At 30.9% G+C, this 24,903-nt stretch overlaps 1 protein-coding gene across 2 annotated transcripts in view; it reads left to right on the top strand.

The window, feature by feature from the left end:
* The window catches only part of LOC145242654 (protocadherin-17-like), a 196,716-nt gene that overhangs the window by 149,774 nt on the left and 22,039 nt on the right, over positions 1 to 24,903 (top strand). The window contains exon 3 of one of the 2 annotated variants that reach the window (XM_080105779.1): positions 12,458 to 12,572. The exons of the other annotated variant lie outside the window; for it this stretch is intronic. Within the exon in view, the coding sequence (XP_079961905.1) occupies positions 12,458 to 12,572 (115 nt within the window). The remainder of the gene's footprint in view (positions 1 to 12,457; positions 12,573 to 24,903) is intronic. 2 annotated transcript variants of the gene reach the window in all.

Here is a 24,903-nt window from a genome sequence, read left to right as displayed (position 1 = left end):
GAATAAAGGGTCATACTTACAGGAACATCCAAAGCTGAGGAGTTGTACAGCGCAATGTTTGTTCACATTACATTTAAATTTCTGCATGTTTATATAATCAAAGGAACAGGGAAAAGTGAAGGAATTCCAAACCTGAATTTTTACATGTATAATAATTCATCGGACTACTGTTCTCATCTTGAGTGTGATTTCCACAACGTTTTGGTCGATCTAACCTCCGACCTTCTTCAGGTGTATCCTGTCGAACTTGGGAACGCTTTTGTCGAACTCGGAAATTTGGACGGAACTTCGAGTGGAACCCTTTATTTACTTTATGGGGGTAGCGTGCTCTTGTTCGATCAGCCATGACTGGATAGAGGTCCTAAGTAATTCGCAAATGTATTTTTCGGTCGCCCACAATTCTCATCACAAAAATTCAGAAACGCCTGAATTTTTACATTAAAATCTAATTATCATATTTTTGTGTCAAATATTTAATTTTTTTGTTGAATAAATTTTTTTTCCAGTAAAAAAAAAATACAACTTTTAGCAAATCCTTATGTTTTAAAAGACGGAAGTTTTGGAAGCTATTCAATTTCTACTTATACGAGGGGTGTGCAATAAGTAATGCCCCTGATCCACTGCCCATAACAGTAGAGAAACGAAACTTGGCACAATTATTAGCCTTTCTCTACATAGTAACCACCCAGAGTTATGCATTTCTCCCATCGTTTGATGCAGCTCTGGAGACCGTTTTTGTAAAACACCCCAGGTTGGTCCTCCAACCACGATGTGACTTCAGAAATCAAGGCTGCATCATCTGGGAAACGCTTTCCTTTCAAACACAACTTCATGGCTGGGAAGAGGTGAAAGTCAGAGGGTGCAAGATCAGGAGAGTAGGGAGGATGGGGAAGGATTTCATAACCACATGCCCATGCTTTTGATCTGGTGACATGCAACTTGTAGACTGGAGTGTTGTCCTGCAGGAGGAGGGTACCTTTGCTGATTTTGCCCCGCCTCTTGATTTTGATAGCTTCCCTTAATTCCCTCAAAAGTGAAGCCTAATAGGCTCCTATAATTGTGGTAGCCCTTGCCAGGAAATCTGTCGTCACTACTCCGTCCTGGTCCCAGAAGACTGTAAACATGATCTTTCCAGTGGAGGGCTGCACCCTTGCCTTCTTTGGAGGTGGTGAGTCCAAGTGCTTCCACTGCATTGACTGGGCTTTGGTCTCTGGATCATAGTGATGGACCCAGGTTTCATCCTGTGTAATCAGCCTTTTAAGAAACTTTGACTCATCTTCTTGGCACATCTCCAAATTCATCCTCGAGCACTCAACGCGTTCTCGCTTCTGGAATGGTGTGAGCAACCTGGGAATCCATCTGGCAGACACCTTATGCATATGCAAATGGTCATGAATGATAGTTTCCACAGACCCTGTACTAATCTTGACATCTTGGGCTATTTGGCAAATAGTAATGCGCTGATCTTCCAAAATGGCAGCCTCAACTTGACAGACAGATGCCTCATCAATGGCAGAAGGGGAGGGACGACCAGGTCTGGGAGCTGTTTCCACAGACTTCCGGCCATGTTTGAATTCACGATGCCAGCGTTTTACAAGGTCATATGATGGGGTATTATCACCATAAGTTTCTTTCATTTCATCAAAAGTCTCCTGTGGTGTGCGTCCTTTCAAATAAAAAAGGATGGACCACTGCTCAACATTCAACAGGCTCCATTTCACACCTAACTCAATTCAAACACCTGTAAAACAGAAACCACAATAGTTCAGAGCAGTAATTTGCCACATAACCCGTAGAGATATAAATCATTGCACATGCAAAATTTCAGCTAGATCAGACAACTGGAAGTGGGTCAGGGGCATTACTTATTGCACGCCCCTCGTATATAAAAGGCATTCTGTTTCTGTATGTCTGTGTGTCATTATGGGGATTTATTTTCTTATGCTTTAAGTTGTTTATGTATTCAAATATTCATTTATAGTTTTTAGTTTTGTTTCTTTTTAGTGAAAAATTAGCGTTTGTTTTTAGCTTTGCAGAACATGATTGAGTTTTACAAAGGGGACAAAATTTTAAAAAACTCAATAACATCAATATCTTCAGACAGCCTGACCTGGTAACACTAGAAAAAGTAAAGAATACTGGCATGTTTCACTAAAATGAAAACTACAAATTAGTGACGGGACGATTTCAATATGTTTCCTGATTCCAATACAATTACCGATTCTGATTCTTTACCAATCTCTAAGTATTTAATTATAGATTTGTTATTTTTCCCCAGTTATCCCAAAAACACATGTTAAATGTGCAGATATTTTTCTAAACGTAAAAATATATTTGTGGAGGATGTTCTCTCGATTTTATCTTTACTCGTAGTTTAAAATCAATAAATATTTTTTTATTTTATCGTTATTACCAACCATGGAAAATTTTGGTTTAAATAAAATCAAGTAAAAAGACAATTAAAAGAATCGTTTTCGCATCAGAAAATAGGCGCCAATTTTTTCCGATTCTGATTAGTCGACCCAACACTACTACAAATATTAAAATCGATTTGGGCAAATTTTTTTGATTTCTATACTGATTCCGATATCTTCAAATGTTCCGATTTTTCTGATTCTAATTAATCGTCCCACCACCACGACAAATATTAAAATTGATTTGGGCAAATCGGTTTCAGTTCTAGCGGTCATCATCTGAAAACCGGTTTTAATCTGGTTCAAAAAACTGATTTTGAGCCATGCTTGGAACCTTATCTTCTTTTTTGCTAGTCTTAATAAATTGAATTTCAGATCAATTTTCTATAATTAAAATCAGTGGATCAAATCCATAATAAATTTGGATAGTGATCCTGAATATGATTCCAGTTTTAATTTTAATATCAATTTACATTTTTAATAATTACGTTGATTTTGTTTATTATCTTTCTTTCTCATTTCGATAAGTTCATTTTCTAAATGAAAATGTGCTGCACACTTCCACCTTTCTAACTATTTCATTATACACTATTTTATGAAAGAAATTCAAGTAAATATCGATTAAGCAACATATTTTATCTTCTATTACATAAAGGGCAAATATCTGTAAATTAATGTGTTTGTGTGTGTATGTTTGTATGTCCGTTAAAAACTGTTGTCATCCACATCGAAACAGCACAAACGTTACATTAGAAAGAGCGATCCCTCAGACACATAATATCGAAAAATTGATAAAAAAGTCGTCAATTATTTCATGTAAAAATGTTTTGTTTGAAAGGAGGCCAGCTAAAAACCTTGCTTTCGATGATTTTTTTTTAAACCATGCATGCACAAATTTTCGTTTTAAAAAGATAAATTCGCAGTGTCACAACATCTGTCTCGTCGTGGTCCAATTGATAACATGTTTGCTTACGAACTTAATCTTTGGCGAATTCGCACTCAGCACATTTTTTTTTTTTTTGCTTACAAAATTTTGCTTTTGGGTTGATGGCACCAAAGACCCATTATATATATATATATATATATATATATATATTTTTTTTAGTATTTTACGATCGGGTAATACCCCCTCCCCCTCCTTGTCAATTTTTTTTAAAAATGGGGGAAAATTTTAACAAGAGTATAATTTCCTTATTTTTTACATGTAAATCTAATATTTAATGATTTCTAAACTAAACGAGTTTTGTCAACTTTCATAGAGACTCTTATAGAAAAAAAAACAAAAAAAACTATGAGAGCTACCCGGCATTGCCTGGTGCCATAAAAAGAGTTAATAGACGTTGAAGAATATTTAATTTCTCACTTTTCCTAAAAAAGAAATTTAATTTTTTATTCGAAGAGTGAAAAATTTAAACTTCAGAACGCTACTGAAAAGGCCAAAAATGAAGGAGGCTTCCAGAGCACTACCAAAATTGAATTTCTCCTCCTCCCTTTCTTTGTAGAGAAATGACAATAGTTAAGAAACAATTAAATTCGGAATTTCAATTTGAAAAAAAATAAATAAATAAATGCTGACTCATTTCCTGGGTTGTATTAAAACATAGCATGAAATCTTATTTTCTTTCTAAATTTCAGATAATATTTTTCCATGGTTACGCTGATTTCAAAAATACTTTGTAGGAGTATGTTGTGTATTTTTTAAGTTTTAGCTAGATATACAAACAACACACAGACAAGTAACCTTTATATTATATACTAGTCTGGGCGCCCAGCGTTGCCCGGGTGTTTGGAGGTGTGTGTCGAAAGTTTTAAGCAGACATACAAACATACATACAGGTGATATTTATATTATAGATAATTTGAAAGTGATGAATTCATATTCGAGTGGGTGGAGAGGAGTCATGATAAGCCAATGTATCATACACTACTCCCATTCCCTTGATAGAAGGAGAGTATGCTTAGGATGATGATCGCACAACAATAGGACAGATACTACACTACCTCCACCTCCAAAAATGCAAAATGACTGAATACATTTTACCAATGTATGTAACAACACAAAACTTTTAAAAATTATTTGTTCAAATTTTAGCAAGGGGATAAGTTTTTTTTAATGTAAATCTAATATAAAATGGTTCCCAAACTTGCATTTCCGATGAGTCAGTCTTTAACAAACTTTACAAACGTCTTTTTATAATTTTTCATAATTTCTTGCAGTAAAATTATTTTATGTTAAATTATTTTATGTTAAAGTGAAATTGAGCAATAGGTTTTGGAATTTACTTATTTATTTACGTAAATCGCTCCAGACAAGGCATAAAGGTTAAATGCTAACGTTAAGTGCATTATAGATATATTCCAACTCAGAAAACAGCAATTCTTTTCCCTTTGCCTGAAATATTGCTCATGGAATGTGAGGGCTGAAGGACAAAATAAGGGAACCGAGAAACTGCCAAAAATAAACCCAACAGGCATTTTCTACTCTTTATAATTTTTTTTTTTTAATAAATATAGCGTTAAGCCATGGAACAAAATTTAGTGTTTAATCGCTATAGTCTTCAAATCTAATATCAACAGATTCCCGTCTTCAACTGTCCCAATAACGATTCGAACTTGGTCAATCTCATTGACAATTCTCGACCTCTTATAAGGTTTTATCTCCTGACAACCATTTCATCTCATTAACCCTCCTCCTTTAGTGTTTTTGGCCTTAATAAGCAGTAATAGATTAATAAAAATGATAGACTTTAAATAATAATAAATCGCAATATATATATATATGTATATATGTATATATATATATATATATATATATATATATATACACACACAGTGTATAACACAAGTGAGTACTCCTCTCACATTTCTTCAAATATATAAGTATATCTCTTCATGGGAAAACACTGAAAAAATGATTTTTTCGACACAATGAAAAGTAGTCTGTCTGTCTGCAGCATATATAACAGAGTTAATTTATTTTCCCCTCAAAATAATTCAAAATATAGCCATTAAAAGCTAAATCCCTGGCAACAAAAGTGAGTACACTCCTTACGAAAAGGTGTCAATATTAACATACAACATGTCAACTCATTAACCCTTATCCTTTAGTGTTTTTGGCCTTAATAAGCAGCAATACATTAATAAAAAATGATAGACTTTAAGTAATAATCAATAGCAATATATATATATATATATATATATATATATATATATATAAAACCTCGTAAGGATCGTATCACATGCAACTTACATAAAAAATCTGAACCCCAGCGTAAAAATTGAATAATTCGGTAAAACATTAAAAATTACAATCTGAAAATCTGGTGCTTAATCAATGGCAATCCTAATATTCTTTCAAAAATTTAGAGAGGAGTTCATGTTTTGTGTATCCTGCGAAAATTCTGACTTTAGCAACGTGCAGAAATTTAAATGTAATGTAAACACACATTTTTGCTGCACAGCTCCTCACTTAGGATGCCCTTATAATTGTAGTGCCTAATCACAGAAATCGTTTATGTCTTAGTAGCAATACGCCTTGTTTTTGGGTGAGGGCAGGGGATGAATAAAAATAAAAATGCCAGTTTTGGGCGTGGCTAATGGAATAGTGATAAACACGTAAAATGCTGACGTATTTCAAACGCATTTTATTTTGTATTAGTTTTAAATTTTACTTAAGATTCTGCAAAACACTTTAAAAATGATGGAAAAAATATGTTCTCTTAGTATTCATGTTAATCTATATATCTATAAAATTGAGAACGTGTGTGTGTGAAGATAATTCTTAACCTATATACTCAAAGAATTTTTGATCTACAAACTTGAAATTTGGTATATAAAGGTATTCAGACACGTGGAAATTTTTTTTAATCGGCTTTATTCCTAAAAACTCAGTAGAGATCCTTAGATGTAAGAAACCCTTCTACACTAATAGTCTCTTCCCCAGAACTGCTAGACTTTGGAATTCCCTCCCGGATTCCTGCTTTCCCAACATGCAGAAGTTCAAGTGTAATGTGAACAGACATTTTGCTACTCAACTCCCTACATAGTATCCCTCCAACTTGTCTCCGATAGTAACCCCCTACATCAAAGTGGCACTGTGCTTTGTTTGGGGTGAAAATTAAATTTAAAAAAAAAGGGATTATAAGTGGTCAAAATTGAAAATTTGCTACGTGGGGATGGGTCATCTGATTTTTATTGGTTTGTTAACTATTTCACGAATGTGCATGCGTGAATTGTTCACATGACAGATTCCTTATGTTAGTAAAGTAGGTCGTAAAACAAATTTTACAAAAAAACGTGTCAAGCTGGCCTAGTGGTTATCGTACTTCACTCACTGTCTTTAGGTTTTGGTTTCGATCTCAAACTGAGTATTTTTTTTTTTTCTTACAAAATGTGAACTGTTTAGAAAAAACATAATACTCGCATACACACGTCTCAGTTTTTGAATGGATTAAAATATAATTTATGCATAGCCCGGTCGTAAATAAAATAGTAGATGCATATATGTTGTGAGTGTTTGCGTAAAAATATTTAACCGATAAACTTTTAAACTATTGGTCACATAACACTGAAATTAGCAAGAAATAGTAATCATACACCAAAAATGGTTTATAACAAGTAAAATCTTTGTTTGGATGAATAATGCATAGAGAAATACGTCGGCAAGTTGAAATTCAAGATTTTTTTTTTTTTTTTTTTTTTTTTTACACGGTGGTCACCACTTATCAAGGCCCGGAAGCCACTCAGGGATAAGGGTTATTGCAAGTACAGTACGTTAGTGTGGAGATTTGATGAAGTGTTTACTTAAGGGGGCGGTTCATTAGGAATTTGTTAACATTGGACTTGAAGACATCCAAGTTGTAGTCCGGAGGGAAGCAGGCAGACGGAACAGAGTTCCACAGGCGTGCAGTTCTAAGAAAGAAGCTTTGTTCATGAAATCCACGTTTTGATTTAGGCACAGATAAAGAGTGGGGGAAATTTTTCACAGTGGATTCAGCTAGACGGGTGTTTTTCGTGAAAGATTGGCAAGGGGGGACCAGAGATTGGAGTTCAGACGAGCTCCTGCCATGGAAATAACGATAAAACAAGGATAGGCTCGCAACGTCTCTTCTGTAGGAGAGAGGTTGCAGGGTAGAGAAAAGAGAAAGAAATGTTCATTTTGCTTTGCCGACATATTCCTATTACCTTTGTGCATGCGCAAAATCTTTCTCATCTATGTCGATAGCTCAAACGATGAGGAATGTGGCTGGAGCGCTAAATGTTTTGGTTTTGATTCTAGCTGACGGCATCCAAGTCACTTTTTTGTTACAACTTTTGAAATTAATTTTATATATATATATATATACATGATGAGAATAGAATAATGGAAATAGTATTCCAACAAAATAGAGAAATAAAAATACAAAGTAACAGACCGAGTTATGTGTTCCTCAACGTTTCGTCTTTATTCGAGACTTTCTCTGGATACATATATAATCTGAGGTTATTGTTTTCCAGAGGTTAAGTAACCAATAAAGTGTAACGAGGTTAATACAAGAGTGCTCAATACTAAAGTAGAGCAGCATATACTCTTGATTTTGACATAAGCAGTGATATGTTGCTACACAGCCATGAGCATGTTTCAGTTAGCTAGTAACTAGAGATCTCTTCAGGCGATACAGCTTATACGAAAGTAAAGTTTGCAATCAAATAAAGCCTCCTGATTGCAAACTTTGTTTTTGTATAAGCTGTATCGCCTGAAGAGATCTCTAGTTACTAGTAGCTAGCTAATCGAAACATGCTCATGACTGTGTAGCAACATATTACTGCTTATGTAAAAGCAAATAAAGAGTATATATATATGTATTCGACAGAGAATTGGCTCTGCAATATATATAAAAACTGTATGAATTAAAGTATATTTAAGCGTATTTTACGACCGGGCAAAGCTGGCGACCCCCTCCCGCTAGTATTCATATAATTAGATCCGTTATTTAATTTTCTACAATGATTATTCCAAAAGTAATGTCTGCTATTGTTTTATTCCGCCCGAATGGATCAGAGGGAATTTCAAATTGCATTATTATGATAACTGCTTCTATGACCTAAAAGTTTCATCTTTCTGTTGCAGATATTGACAATGTGAGACTCTGAGAAAGCAACCCTTGTCATGAACGTGTGTCGGACACCGAAACGTGTCATTGAATTCCTGGCACAAGTGCATTGAGAATGGTGGTGACTATGTAGAAAAATAAATTCTGGGATACAGAAGGTCGTTCGTTTAAATCGTACCACTCTCGTTTTTGTAGCTCTTTAACTTTTTTAGTTAAAAAAAATAGGAGGCTTTACTTTTGGAACAACTCTCGTATATATAAATTATTATCATTTCTGATGACCTAAATAAAGAAAAAAAAATCATCACTGTTTACTTTCTATTCAGATTTTTTTTCAAATTTATTTTAGAATTGTGTAACTCGATGTTTGCTTCTCCATTATTTTAAATGGTTTTATCTGGAGGATCAAACAAGACTAAACCAAGCTGAACTCAAGATAATCGATTGTTGCCAAATCTGCAATTAAAGAAAATAGAGTTGTCAAAAAAAAAAATAAAAACAACCCTTATATATAAACTAAAGACAGTTGTCGCCCCTCCCCGATTTGTTCATTTAGATAGCTTTCGCAACGAAAAGTACTTAATCTTTTTCGACAGTCACGTAAGACGAATGTTGGTCTGTGGTGTTAAAAAAATAAAAAATAGTATTTCTGATCGCTTTTAATATTTTATCCTGATCAATATTTTATTTTTTATTAGTAATAAAAAAAAAATAAGGAGGAATTTTATTCTCAATTTCACATCTACCCCCCCTGCACCCGATGACATATGTGCAGAAGGAAATTTTGCTGTGAATGTTTTACTGAGAGGGAGGGGGCAGTCGAGTACATGCCATGAAAATAACTATTGAGTAGAAAAATACCAGCCCGTCTCTTCTGTGAGCAAAAGTTTGTAGAGAGGAGTGTGTATATGTTATTGCGATTATAGTTATGCACTGAAATAAATTGAATGCCGTTTGAGTGTCACAGTGACGGTCTGTCTGAGGAATAGTCTCTACCAAATTCCTTCACCAATTTTTAATCAACAGACTAGAAGCTTGATATATAGGGCATTCGGACTTGTAGGACAAATTCAATTTGTTTTTCAGGCGGTAAAAATAGTTGCTAAGAGGTCAAAATTGAAAGATTTAGTAGGCGTAGGTTGACTTAAAGTGTTCTTTTACACATGCGCAAATATACATATATAGGTTAAACAACGTTAGTTTTTGCAGTTTTTCACTGCATAAGGATTTAAGTCAGGCAGTAATGGATAAGACTAGAGAGCTATATATTTTGGTTTCGGTTCTAGCTGATACTATCAAGTCATTTATTTTTTTTACTTTTAAAATCAATACTGTATATTGGGTACAATATAATAATCAATAGAGAATTGGCTTTATAATAATAAATACAGAATCTGCATAAATTAAAATATATTTAAGCATATTTTATGACCGAGCAATGACGAGGGGGGACCTTCTAGTATATATATATATATATATATATATATAGTGAATAAATGACAAAAAAATATATTCCAAAATTCATGATGTTGACCATCTTATAATTTATTCTTTTAATTCAGTTGACATTTACAATTCTTGACAGTATCTGTTTCGTAGCACAAAATCAATCTTAATTATTATATCAATCAGTGAATTTATTCTGCCCTTAATTCATCAAAATGACAATGGAAACATTAATGGTATTTGCAGCTTCTCTTCCAATTTTCGGATTTTAATCATGTCAAATCATACTTTATTTTCTTTTGACGGATTGATTGATTGTTATTTCTTTTGATGAGTTAAGGGCAAAATAGATTCACTGATTGATATAATAATTAGGTGATTGATTTTGCGCTATGAAACAGATACTGTCAAGAATTGTATAAGTCAACTGAATTAAAGGAATAAATTATGAGATGGTCAACATCATGAATTTTGGAATATAGTTTTTTTGTCGTTTATTCATTATATTGCTCTGTAATTACATTAATCTTCTTAAATAAGGATTGGTATATATTATTAGAAAATATATTTATATATATATATATATATATATATATATATATATATATATATATATATATAGCAAATATGGTAATTAGTAAAAACCTGAAGCGAGTGCTCAATACTATTGCAGAGCAAATATGTGTTTTATTTTTTTATTACCGTTTTATCTGTTTAGTTACACATGTTTCGGTTGCCAAATCATATTTATGATCCCACAACTTTGTCAGAGTGTACAGAAAATTTCTGTAAGTCTGACGAAGTTGCTGGATCGTCAATATGATTCGGCAACCGAAACATGTGTAACTAAACAGATAAAACGGCAATAAAAAAATAAAACATTTATATATATATATATATATATATATATATATATATATATATATATAAGTTGTTTATATGTTGTTGCTTTTTATATTGAAGACATTTATATTTTTAACACTTTGTTTATATGCATTTAATTGGAGTATCTTCACATAATATTTTTTTTATAGATAGAGTGCATTTTGAGTGTTTTATATGTATCGAGACACTTTTAGTGTACTATTTATACTCACATTAAGTGGCTTTCGAGTGTCATTATGTATTTAAGTAGATCGAATACATTTAGTCTATTTATATGTTGTGTTTATTTTGTATAGAATTAGTTTTAAAATATTCATACGTATAAAAATAGATGAAGTAACGTTAGAGTGTCTTTATTATTTAACTCCAGTAGCATTATATTTAGATGGACTGCATATTTTTCATAAATTTTATATGTATTTTGTATAGTTTTTGTTACTTTTGTATATCTATATGTGTTAGAATATTTTCCCCTTAGGTACCGTTCAGCCATTTTGAATTACATTGAAAACATTTAGGGCGATTATGTTTTCTTTTTATAGAAAGTATACATTTAGAGGGTTTATGCATTTAGATAGTGTATTTTTACAGTATGTGTATACAGATAGAGTATCTGTATATATTTAGATATATACATTTAGAGGGTTTATGTATTTAGTATATTTTTACAGCATTTGTATGTACTAAGATAACGTGCGTTTAGATTGCCTTTATATATTTAGATAGATCAGAAAATTTATGCTGTATTCCTCTGTTTTATATAGAGTACTTTTAAAGTATTTATATGTATTGAAAACATTTATGTTGATTATATGTTTTTATATATAACACATTTAGAGGGTTTATGTATTTATATAGTGTATTTATAAAGTATGCAGATAGAGTGTTTTTATATATTCATATATATCAGATAATTTTAGACTGTATCTTTTTGTTATATAGAAAGTATTTATATGTAGAGAACGTACTTTTAGAGTGTCTTTGTGTATTAAATATATCAGATACAGTTAGACTGTTTTTGTTTTTTTTTGTTTTATCTAAGGAACTTTTTAAGTAATTTATATATATTAAGATTAAGGAACATATTTTAGAGCATCTTTATGTATTTAGATAGATCAGATAAAATTAGACTGTATCTTTTTGTTTCATATAAAATACTTTTAAAGTATTTATATGATTAATTAGTATTTATATAGATAGAGAACATACATTTAGAGTGTCTTTATGCATTTAAAATAGATCAGATAAATTTAGACTGTCTTTTTGTTTAATATCAGATAATTTTGAAGTATTTATATGTATTAAGATAGATAACATACTTTTAGAGTGTCTTTATGCATTTAGATAGATAAATTTAGACTGTTACTTTTAATGTAGAGTACTTTTAAAATATTTATATGTATTACGATAGACCACGCACTTTTAGAGTGTCTGTATGTATTTAACTCCATATTTAGATAGACTATAGATTGTTACAATACTTATATGTACTCATATTGGCTATATGTGTTTAGTTGGAATACTTTCTTCCCCGGGTGTCATTCACCCACCTGCCGCTATGTCTTTGTGCTGTCTGGTGTAATACCATTTCCTTTGTTCTTTGTGTTCTGCTAATCCCAGGATCTTGGAGGGACTTCTTGCGGTGATGAAAGTGAGCACAGGCAATTTATGAACCCTGACAGTGAAAATGAGGATGGCTGGAATGAGGATACCGGACATGGTAACGAGGGACTAGGTCTGTACCTTGATTACTTTGTAATTAACTCACCTGTACATTGCAATCACCTGCCACCAATTTAGAAATAGGTTAGCTTTTCACCGGTAGGAAGCACCCACTTTATAAACTTCTTCTCCACCTGCTGTTCAACCCCCCCCCCTAAAATAGTATGAACCAAAAGCATGCTCAGTAGTTCCAGATCCGAACCTCTTTAAATCCAATCAGACTATACCTTTGATTTCTCCAGGGGTTCATATTACAAAAGCGAGAACGCTCCTACATCGCTCATTCATGTTGATATAAGCAGTCTATACTTAACGACTAAAGGTAAGTCATTAATATTACTAAATTAAGGTAGGTAATTAATATTGATGAATTAAAGTTAGGTAGTTGATAAATTAAGATGAGTGATTAAGATTAATAAATTAAGGTTAGGTAACTAATGTTAATAAATTAAGATGCATAATAGTAATAAAACAAAATACGTAATTAATATTATTAAATTAACGTATTTAATATTAAATAGTTAAGGTAAAAAAATAATATTAATAAATTAAACTTAGGTAATTGATATTGATAAATTAAGATAAGTAATATTAATAAATAAAAGTAGGTAATTGATTAAATGAAGATAGATGATTACTATTAGTAAAATAAGGCATGTAATTATTGATGAATTAAAGTAGGTAATTAATATTAATCAATTAAAGTAGGTAATTAATATTAATCAATTAAAGTAGATAATTAATATTAATCAATTAAAGTAGATAATTAATATTAATCAATTAAAGTAGATAATATTAATCAATTAAAGTAAATAATATTAATCAATTAAAGTAAATAATTAATATTAATCAATTAAAGTAGGTAATTAATTTTAATCAATTAAAGTAGGTAATTAATATTAATGAATTAAAGTAATTAGTATTAATTAATATAGATAATATTAATCAATTAAAGTAGATAATTAATATTAATCAATAAAAGTAGATAATATTAATCAATTAAAGTAGATAATTAATATTAATTAAAGCAGATTATTAATATTAATCAATTACAGTAGATAATTAATATTAATCAATTAAAGTAGATAAATATTAATCAAAGTAGATAATAAATAGTAATCAATTAAAGTAGGTAATTAATATTAATCAATTAAAGTATATAATTAATATTAATCAATTAAAGCAGATTATTAATATTAATCAATTAAAGTAGGTAATTAATATTAATCAATTAAAGTAGGTAATTAGTATTTATAAATAATTATTACTAAATTAGGGTAGGTAATTAATATTAATAAACTGGAGCACGTAATTGGTATTAATAAATTAAGATAGGTAACTAATATTAGTAAATTAAGGTAGGTAATTTATACTAATAAACTAAAGCATTAATACATTAAGATAGGTAATTAATATTAATACATTAAGGGGGTAATTAATATTAATACATTAAGGGAGGTAATTGATAAGCGAATTATTAAATCTTAAAAAAAAAAGAAAAAAGACAAAATATTTTTGCTTTATTTTTTTTAACTCACGTTCACCCTAACAAAACATATCGCCACTTGGACGTAAGAGGCTTCTATTTAAGACCATGCCCAGGAAAGATTAACAAGATGTTGGTTTACATTACATTTAAACTTCTGCATATTGGTATAGCCAGGAAAATATGTAGCAGCAAGGGAATTCCAAAATCTAGCTGTTTGAGGGAAGAAACTATTAGAATAGAAAGCTTTCTGGCATTTAGGGACCTCAGCAGTGAAGGGGTGAGATTTTGTTGCTAAGCAGTTTTTTCGGGGATATGCACGTCGAGGGGGGCACAAGTGCAACGATTTCATCAGAGCACATTCGATTAAAATATTATTATGAAATCACAAATTGATAGAAATACTTTTGCACATTTCATTAATCCAATAAAGATTTCACACCAATTCAAATACTGTTCAATACTAACAAACATTAATGCAACATTTGAATATTTTTTTGTTTGAATATTTTTTTGTTTGAATATTTTTATTTGAATATTTTTTATCTGAATATTTTTTATTTGAATATTTTTTTATTTGAGTATTTTTTATTTGAATATTTTTATTTGAATATTTTTTATCTGAATATTTTTTTTATTTGAATATTTTTATTTGAATATTTTTTTATTTGAATATTTTTTTATTTGAATATTTTTTTATTTGAATATTTTTATTTGAATACTTTTTATTTGAATATTTTTTATTTGAATACTTTTTATTTGAATACTTTTTATTTGAATACTTTTTTATTTGAATATTTTTTATTTGAATATTTTAAGAAAATCTTGTATCTTTAGATCGGTTTTCAAAGGCTGTAACAATACAAGAGTGTAAGCACTAAGTTAACTGAAAAGATGGATGAGAAACAAAGCAATAAAGACATAAAAAAGACAATGGATATCGATGTTCTCTAAAATCAAGATATTTTGAAAGGGAGCTATGTTCTCGAAATATCAATAAAGCTCTAACACATGTAACATACTATTAGAAAAATAAGAAATAAACAAAAGAATTATTACATGTTGTCTTGTTATAATGTTTCTTTACACAATCTTTTCAGTTCAACCGATGCTTATATATTTGTATTTTTTACAAACATTTTTCCCATCCAGCTGAAACCAATATCAATAATTTTTCATGCTCTTTATCTGTGCCTAAACCTAAATGTAAATTCCATGAACAAAGCTTCTTTCTTAGAACTGCACGCCTGTGGAACTCTCTTCCATTTGCCTGCTTTCCAACTGACTACAATTTGATTGTCTTCAAGCCCAACATAAACAAATTCTTGATAAACCGTCCCCCTAAGTAATACAATTTACAAAATTTCCATTACTTATGTTTACTACGCTATAATGCCATTGACTAATTTATACTAATTAACCCTTATCCTCAAGGGGCCTCGATAAGTGGTGATTCCTATGTAAGAAAAACAAAAAAAAAACTATACATAAAAACTTTATATTTGCCTAATGCAGGCGAAACTTATTTGTTGCAATTCAAAATATAAGCAGTTCTGAAATTGACATACTTTGAAAAGGAGATAAAACTCTCGAAATATCAATAGAACTATAACGCCATGTAACACACAATTGGTCGGAGCTGAAACAGCAAGAAATAAAACAGAAAATTATCACATATCGTCTTGTTTCTCATTCATTCTTTCATTTTACCTGTTAAGTCATCAGTAAATATCTCAGTATTAAGAGGGAGAAAAAGAGAATCGATTAAATATCTATTAATTCTGAAGTTAGAAAGAAAAACACTTCTGCATCTTCAAGTCCAGCAGAAAGTTTGTTTCACTTATGCGTATTAATGCTTATGTAGATATCCGCTAAACCAAAAGTGACTCAGTTTATATTGTGTCAACCCAAGAATGGGGTACTGTTGCCACATCTGGGCAGGATCTGCAAGGAAGAACTTATCTTGCCTTGGTATAGTTCAAAATAGACTTCATTGCTTAGTAGGAGATGTCCTTTTCTCTTCCTTGCAACCTCTATCTCACAGAAGAAACGTTGCGAGTCTGTCTCTGCTTTATCGTTATTTTCATGGCAAGTGCTCGACTGAGCTCCAATCTATCAATAATTTCCCTACTCTTCATCTCTGCCTAAACCTAAACGTATATTCTATGAACAAAGTTTCTTTCTTAGAACTGCACGCCTGTGGAACTGTCTTCTGTTTGCCTGCTTTCCAGCTGACTACAATATGGCCGTCTTCAAGTCTAATGCAAACAAGTTCTTGATGAGTCGTTCCACCTAAGTTAACAAATTTACCGAATCTCCACTACTAACGATTACTATGATTCTGATATTGTACACTCTTTAACTCTTATCCTCGAGTGGCCTCTGGGCCTTGATAAGAGGTGATTCCTATGTAAAAAGAAAAAAACTCAGGTATCCATTTCGCTAAAAAGTGACGGAAAGAAATGTTACATTTTTCAAATAAATCAAGTGTTTTAAAAATAAGATCCAACATACATATACATATATAATATATTTTATTCCGGAAGTAGATGTATGTATATATATATTGGGGAACTTTGACCCTTTCTCCCTCGTTTTTTTTTTTTTCTTCTTCGTTGTGCCAAGTTTTAATCGCTTTTAAACGCCGTATATATATATATATATATATATATATATATATTATTATTTTTAAAATGTAATTATCCACTTATCCATTATTTTGAAAATAATATATATATATATATATATATATATATATATATATATATATATATACCGCTCCCCATGTGGGGGTACCAAATTGGTTAAAAGGGAAAATTATTCCCAACTCGCATTTAGGTAAAAAGGCACTTTCGTAAATAATTGAATTCATTCAAAACATATCGCTAAAAACAAAACAAAACAACATCTATATCTCAGAATACCATATATTTACAACCAAAAAATCAATTTATTTACATCAGTGACATTTAACTTTGGAGTGTGATTTGAAAATAAACTCAAAGTTTAACACGCTATAAGAAAGGTTAATACGTATTTAATAAATGCAGGCTTTAATGAATATATGTCATCGCTGATAGAATCTCCTTTGCGATTGGAAGCGTCCAACTTAGCTGAAGCATGGACACAATGTTTATTGGATCATACTAGAGTAGAAGTTCTCAACCAGGAGTAAATTTACCCCTAGGGAGTAAAAAATTATATAGCCGGAAGTAAATAATTGAAATACCCGATAATTTAAAAATAATTATTTCTTTTCAAATTGTTTCATATCTAAGAAGTGTAATACAAATCAACTTCATATAATTTTTTTTTATTTAGAAATATTTTGATATTCTTTCTTTTTGTGATACGAATGTATAATACTATTTTTTATACAAAACCTACACACACATATATATATGTAAAATTTATGCTTATTTAATAATCTAAATAACCACTGAACTGATTGTTTCGACATTTTAGTATAGTATTTTCTGTCGTACCCATGCGTGTTTTTATCTATCTTTTTAATTATAACATTATACTTAATTTTTATTTAATAATTTACGTGGTTTTCTTCATGACGATGTCACCATGTTTTGTTTGGGGAACTATAGAGAGTGAGGGAAATTGTTGATAATGGCTGTAGCTAGACGAGTGTCTTCTGTGAAAGTTAAACAAAGGAGAGTACCATAAATTGAAGCTCATTATCAATTAACTCATGATGGTTTCTCTAAGTTTCTGTGAGATCGTATTCACCAGTCTTAAAGTAGACTCGGTCATCTTAGTATATCGCATGATCGACTAGTAACTAAAAAGGAAGAGGGTGATATCTTGCTCAGGGACTAAGCCTACTGCTACTAGCCATACTTCCATATGGAGATAGCAAACTCCTCCTGTCACCTTAACCCACCACTGAGATTTTCTAAACGATATCCATCTTCTAATTGTTCACAAAGTGAGTGTTTAGCCCTAATCATTATAAACCAGAGTAAAATAAATTATAGTACAAATGGCCTAATATTGTTAGTATGAGCTTTTTCACTTTAACTATATACTTTATATATATTTATAATCTTTACTTGTTTTTACATAAGTAGTAATATGTTGCTACACAGTCATGAGCATGTTTCGGTCAGCTAGTTACTAGACACCTCTTTTGACGATACAGCTTATACAAAAGCAAAGTTTGTGATGAAAATATTAGGTCTTCCTCGTCACAGGGAGTTAATGTCAAGAGGTTTCGTCAAATGTGGTGAAAAATAAGATTTGGTTGTATGTAGATAAGAACCAATATATATATATATATATATATATATATATATATATATATATATATATATATATAGTGAATAAATGTAAAAAAACTATACTTCAAGATTCATGGCGTTGACCATCTTATAATTTATTCCTTTAATTCAGTTGACATTTACAATTCTTGACAGTATCTGTTTCGTAGCACAAAATCAATCAATTAATTATTATATCAATCAGTGAATCTATTGTGCTCTTAACTCATCAGAAGAAATAACAACAATTAATCCATCAAATTTTTTTTTAAATAGATACTCAAGGTGAAGACACTAGTTAACCATATTAGCATTTAAAAAAGCAACAACAAATCTACTGAAGTTTATAAGCGATAAAAATAAACAGTAAAATTATAGCATAATTGTAGCATAATGGATTACACGCCAGATTGTAATGAATATGGTTTGGAGTTCGATCCCTAGAAGCAGTCAAGCTCCGCTGTCCATAAATTACTGTTTTAAAAAATAATATTTATATATATATATATATATATGATTTTTCTTGCACATTCGAATTAAAGTTGAACACATGTTTGAGGTAGGGATATTTCTTGCAATATTATGTAATACGGAACCTCCATCGTATCGCACAAATAACAACTAATATAATAATATAATATAAATGCAATATTAATAAAAGGTATAAAGTTCAAAATTACTTCACCTGTATACCTTAATTTGCTTCAATTCTTGTTTATCCGTTACATCTGCACTAAACAATACTTCAAACAAACTATATTAACCTAATTATATATATATATATATATATATATATATATATACACACTTAGAAAGATAAGTGGTAAGAAAAAGATAAACGTGCTCAATACATTAGTAGAGTTGAATATGTTTTTATTTTACAACCTCAAAATATTAACTTAGTCCATTACAATTGTTTCCGCAGACAAGGAATTCCCTGTCTATTTCTTCAGATGGTAAAAGTAAAAATGAGAAGGGAAGAGGATATGCTTTTGGGAGGAACAGCTGTGGATATTAAGAAAACAAAAGAAATATATATATAGAGAGAAAAATATAATTATAAAGAAATTTAATTTTATAAAAAAGAGGAGATAGAAAGAAAAATAAGGAAGGAAAGAAGCATAGATATGTGCCATGGACAAAATCAGTTGAATTTAAAAAAAAAAAAAAGTGACGGGTGTGGGTTAACGTATTTGGAATGAGTTAAACAAAGCAGGCGTTGTTTGGGGTGGGAGAGGGTTATATAAAGTGAAAAGTTTTTCGGGGATGTTTTTCACTCCTGCAATGTTAACATACATCTAGTTGATTGCATTTCAATATACGTCCTATATAACCTATATAAAAGCTCTAGGAGTTTTGAGTAGGAAAGCAATTATATTGTAAATAGTTAACATTGTTTTGACTCTTATCATCTAAGAAACAGGCAGATAATTCCTCTGTCTGCAGAAACAATTGTAATGGACTAAGTTAATATTTTGAAGTTGTAAAATAAACAAATGTATGTGCGTGCATGTGTGTGGGAATAAAGGAAGCTAGTACTATTTTTCTAAAAATTGTTTCCGTATATTTTTTATAGAAATTTGAAAACCACAACATTAAAATTTTTTAATGAATAATTTTTTTTTTTAAGGTTTAACACTTTCGATATGAATGCCCTTTTGAAAACAAGACTTCTTTTATTAAACCTTTTCATTCATTTTATTGGACCTTTATTTTGGCGCTTCTATGGGAGGGTCACGCTTGCTGAGGATAATATTAATGCAATGAATAAAACAAACAAAATTTTATTACAGAAAGAAAGAAAAAAGAGAAAATTATAACATGCAACATTTCTTACCTTTACTGGTTCTATTACATATAATGTAATACATTCACTGTTACATTCAACAAAACGGATTTTTACAAACAAATACATGATTAATGTATTCATTGATTTTTTAGTTTGCAATTGAATATGTTAAGATTTGTTAATATTAAAACTCATTTGAAAAACAATTAGATTAATATATAACAATAATAACGATAATTTTTTTTCAAATATTTTATGTATTATGAAAAAGCTATCCACTATTGCAAATATTTATAACACAGACTATAGTCTAATAATAATGGTTGCTGTATAGAGTTCAGCCCCATTAAAAGAAACAAAAATACAGAAAAATCTTTATGATGTACGTACTCATCACAGAACGAAAATTTCATATTCCAAAAATCACGTAAAGTGATAAAGTATTTTTATATAGAGAAATTTCTTTTTACGATTATAAGCGATTTGCTACCAATCGTAGAGATTATAAGGCTGATTGTGATCTCCATTTCTGGAGAGGTTATTGGGTGGGGAGGGGAGTAACCAGCGATGGCCTTTAAAAAGGGCCAAGTGAGAAATGTCGGGTTATATATATATGCTTCAACTTAAACAGCGGTTTGTTCAGAGTAACATATCTTCAGTTGTCTATGATGATTTGCAATTAAATAAAATATATGTATTTCAGAGAGGTTATTGGGTGGGGAGGGGAGTAACCAGTGATGGACTTTAAAAAGGGCCAAGTGAGAAATGTCATCCTTGATTCCCCATAAAATTGGATGTTTTTAATTGAAAAAAATAAATAAATTAAAAAAAATACTTGATCAATTTATGTGATTTTTGGAATATGATATTTTTGTCCCATAACAGGTAGGTATATCAAAAAATTTTCTGTAGTTTTGTTTTCTAATCAAGTCTAATTCTGTACTTGCGCCCAATTTCAATAAATATTAGCATTAATAATTGGTTTGAGAGTCTACTTAACTTGCAAATGTAACTTTATCTCCAGCTTTCGTCAGGCCATTGCTCGAAACTTCTCAGTGGATATTAATTTTGGGAACTAGATTCCCCTATCTTGCTAGATTTGGAGATCAAAATATGTTTCAGTTCTAGCAATAATAATAAGACCCCATGGTGGTAGATCTACAAGGGTGTGTACAGAGGCACAGAATAGTATGTTACAGGAAGACATTTCGTCGATGGGACAGATGTTTACTGGGATTTACTTCCTTCCTAGTGCAGGAAGATGTGACACAAGGTCAGATGGTGGTGATAGTCGATTCAGCTTCCCTAAAGAAGGAGCACTCAGGCCCTGCATAAATGTCTGGGTAGCCCCGTTATTATTCCCCAAGCAGGGCATCTCAGGCAGTAAGCAAATAGGGGAGGTAGGGCCTGGAAGGATGGACCTCTTAGGATTTCACAGAAACATACCTCAGCACGACAAAAGTAACTATTAGATACAATAGTTGATCTTTTTGATCTGATTGTCGAGAATGTATCTTTGACATCTCTGACCATTATAGTAAGACTATGGAAGAAAGACGGCTCGTCCTTATACAGTTTGCAAGTGTGTAGCTATTCATATGAATTATATATTTATACTAGGGGTGGCGCCCGGCTTTGCTCGGTCATAAAATACGCTTAAATATGATAATTTAATTTGCCTAGATTTCGTATATATTATAATAAAGTCGTGATTTCAAAAGTAAAAAAAGAAATGTATGTTGATGCTATCAGCTAGAATCGAAACCGAAACCAAAACTGTAGCATTCAAAGCTGGTGACGTGACCACTGTACCAACGTGCCACGCACATGAACTGATTAAAAATTAAAAATAAACTAAAATGAATGTACAAAATGTATAACGATTTTTTTTTTCAATTTTGACACCTTTCTGATTCCTTAAAAATTATTTTAACCGGCTAAAGACCCATAAAAAAATGGTCCATAAAAAATTCAATCATTTGAGGTCGACAGCGCCGCTCTGTGACTTTTAGTTTCGGAAAGAGATGTTATGATTTGTCCAGATGTTTTCAAACTATCATATTTAAGCGTAGTTTACAACCGGTCAAAGCCGGGCGCTCCCACCCCACCCCGCTAGTAAATAAATAAAAAAACATTTAGTTGTGGATTAACTACATCTTTTGGTTTTGAAATATCAACTAATGATAATTATATAATTATGAATAAAAATAATAAAGCCTCTTACCTTAATTCGAATCAGACTATTGTGAGCATCTACAAAAACATAACATTTGAAAACAAAAAAATCACAACAAATAATCTTTTGATAGACTTTTATGGATTGTAAAATATTATAAACACTTTTTTGTAAACAATATATAATATATACATATAAGAGAGAACTCCAGTAGAGTGTTCACTTATTTATTATAGAGTGTTCAATTATTAAAAAAACAAACAAAAATTATAAGAAACATAAGAAACAAAAAGAGCGTTTATTTATATTTGTATTAATGTATTGCAGAAGATTGGAACAGAGGTTGTAGGTTCCATATACTTGGATTGAAACCGACGGCACTGATAATACAAACACACACGCATACATATATATTATTTTTATTCAAACCCTGCTTTCAATACGTATTATTATAAACTGAAAAAAAGTAATAAGTTGGAAATATGGAACTTGTCGCCATAGCAACAGACGTCTGGCGTGTGAATCGCCTCTTTTTTTCCTTCCTTCTCCCTTAACCCCTTTAAATTCCTATCCATCTTATGAAAATGTCTGACCTAATTACCCTCCATTTCACCACCACTTATAATGTCACTAGCGGGGGTACCCGGCGTTGCCCGGGTGTTTGGAGGTGTGTTTGGTTTTTAGGTAAATGAAAACACCCGGGTGTTTGTGTCGGGGGGGGGGGGGTTAAAATAAAAAAAAAAGTTTTGCTAGGTAAGTATGAAGGATGGAACCCGAACCCTTGAGTCGAAGTTGGAAATTATAGCGTGAAAAAAAGACGCGTGGACGTTAACCACTGGGCCACCACAAAATAGTAACGGAAACATGTTTGAATTTATTTAATTATTAAAACTTGGCAGGTGCCCCTACTTAATGAGGTCAAGTTTGACTTCGGGGCAGTATTTTATTTACTGCGGGGCAGGATTTTATTTTTTTTTTGTTTCTCCAAGATGTTGTGGGGAAAACCAGTTCCCCATAAAAAGGGGATTGTCCAAATTGAATAACAATTGTCTGATATAAGGAGAAACTCCCCATTGATCAAAGCTTCAGACGTTTCCGGAAAAATGCCGCCAGAATTAGTTTCGCTTTTATTATACGAAAAAGCTTAATGCACATGCGGCGATCGAAAAATGTTGAATATTTATTTTTTAAAAGTCAAGCAAATTGAATAGACAGGCGACCCCCATTGTTAACTCGTAGATATTATGATTTAGACGTGATATAAAAAGTTTTAAGAAGAAGTGAGTCGACCGATCGCTTCTCGGAAAAAAGCCTTTCTCAGACATACACAAAAAGCCAACATACATACACACATTTTCGCTTTTATATATATAGATTACTAAGTATCCCCCCCCCCGTTCTAACTAAAAAAATTTACTTAAAAATTTTTTATATAGTTTTCAACAGTAAATTACTTCAAATACACACACACACACACACATATATATATATATATATATATATATATATATATATATATATATATATATACGATCGTACAAATTATTGATTTTGATGTTCCTTCTTATGAAACGGATTTTTGATTTAATTATAGTTTGATTTTTAAATTATCAATCACATTACTAAATATTAAATTATCTCTAGGATATTTACCTATGGAGCTTATTATATATCTAAATTACAACGAGCACTTTTTCTTTCCCTGTATTTTAATTAAACTAGTAATTTTACTATTAAATTAAAATACACTCTGCTCTTTAGACTATTGTTCTAATCTCCTTTAAATTATATATATATATATATATATATATATATATATATATATATATATATATGCTTCAACAGCGGTTTGTTCAGAGTAACACATTTTCAGTTGTCTATGATTTGCAATTAAATAAAATATATGTATTTCAGGATTCGTCAGGTTATTTTCAAAACTTAGATATTACACATTTCCAAGTTTCAAATATTTATTTTCTTAACCAAAATCTTTCAGTATTCCAAAATTTCGGCTCATTTTTTTTACAGATCTGTTTCGTTACGCAGAAACAATCAGATTATTATGTCAATATCAACTCTTTTCATGCTCATATTCTTTAGAAAACAAATTTTTGTTGTCGTTTTGCTTTTGAGAGAATTATGCATGGCAACCTAATGTCGGAAAATATGGAATTACATGGAAGATTCAGCATTGCTTTAATACCTGGCCGCCATCTTGAAATTAAGTGTGTGTGTGTGTGTATATATATATATATATATATATTTATTGTAAACTGAATAACTAAGTACTTTCTGATAACTATGCACACATTCATTGCAGAAAGGGGGGAGAGAATAATCGTTGTAAAGCAAATGTTCAAAGTTGTCAACAATTTTTTTTCTTCAACCATTTTTTATAAAGTAGATTCGGCTCCCAAAGTCTGTTTTCTCTAACGCGCGAAAAATCAGCTGCCATTTTCTCTCACATTTGTCCTTTTTGTTTATTTTTTTTTTCTCTCTTTTCTCCAATTATTATCAGTATTATTTATCATCTTGGAAACATTTCACATCTTCAGTCGAACATAACGTGCAAAAGTTCCACGTTCTCATACTTAACAATTTGTCAGTTTCCAAACAGTTATC

This window comes from Euprymna scolopes, chromosome 21 (assembly GCF_053919585.1).
Source record: "Euprymna scolopes isolate OS-2025 chromosome 21, ASM5391958v1, whole genome shotgun sequence".
Lineage (NCBI taxonomy): Eukaryota > Metazoa > Mollusca > Cephalopoda > Sepiida > Sepiolidae > Euprymna > Euprymna scolopes.
This window is presented reverse-complemented; position numbering and strand designations above follow the sequence as displayed.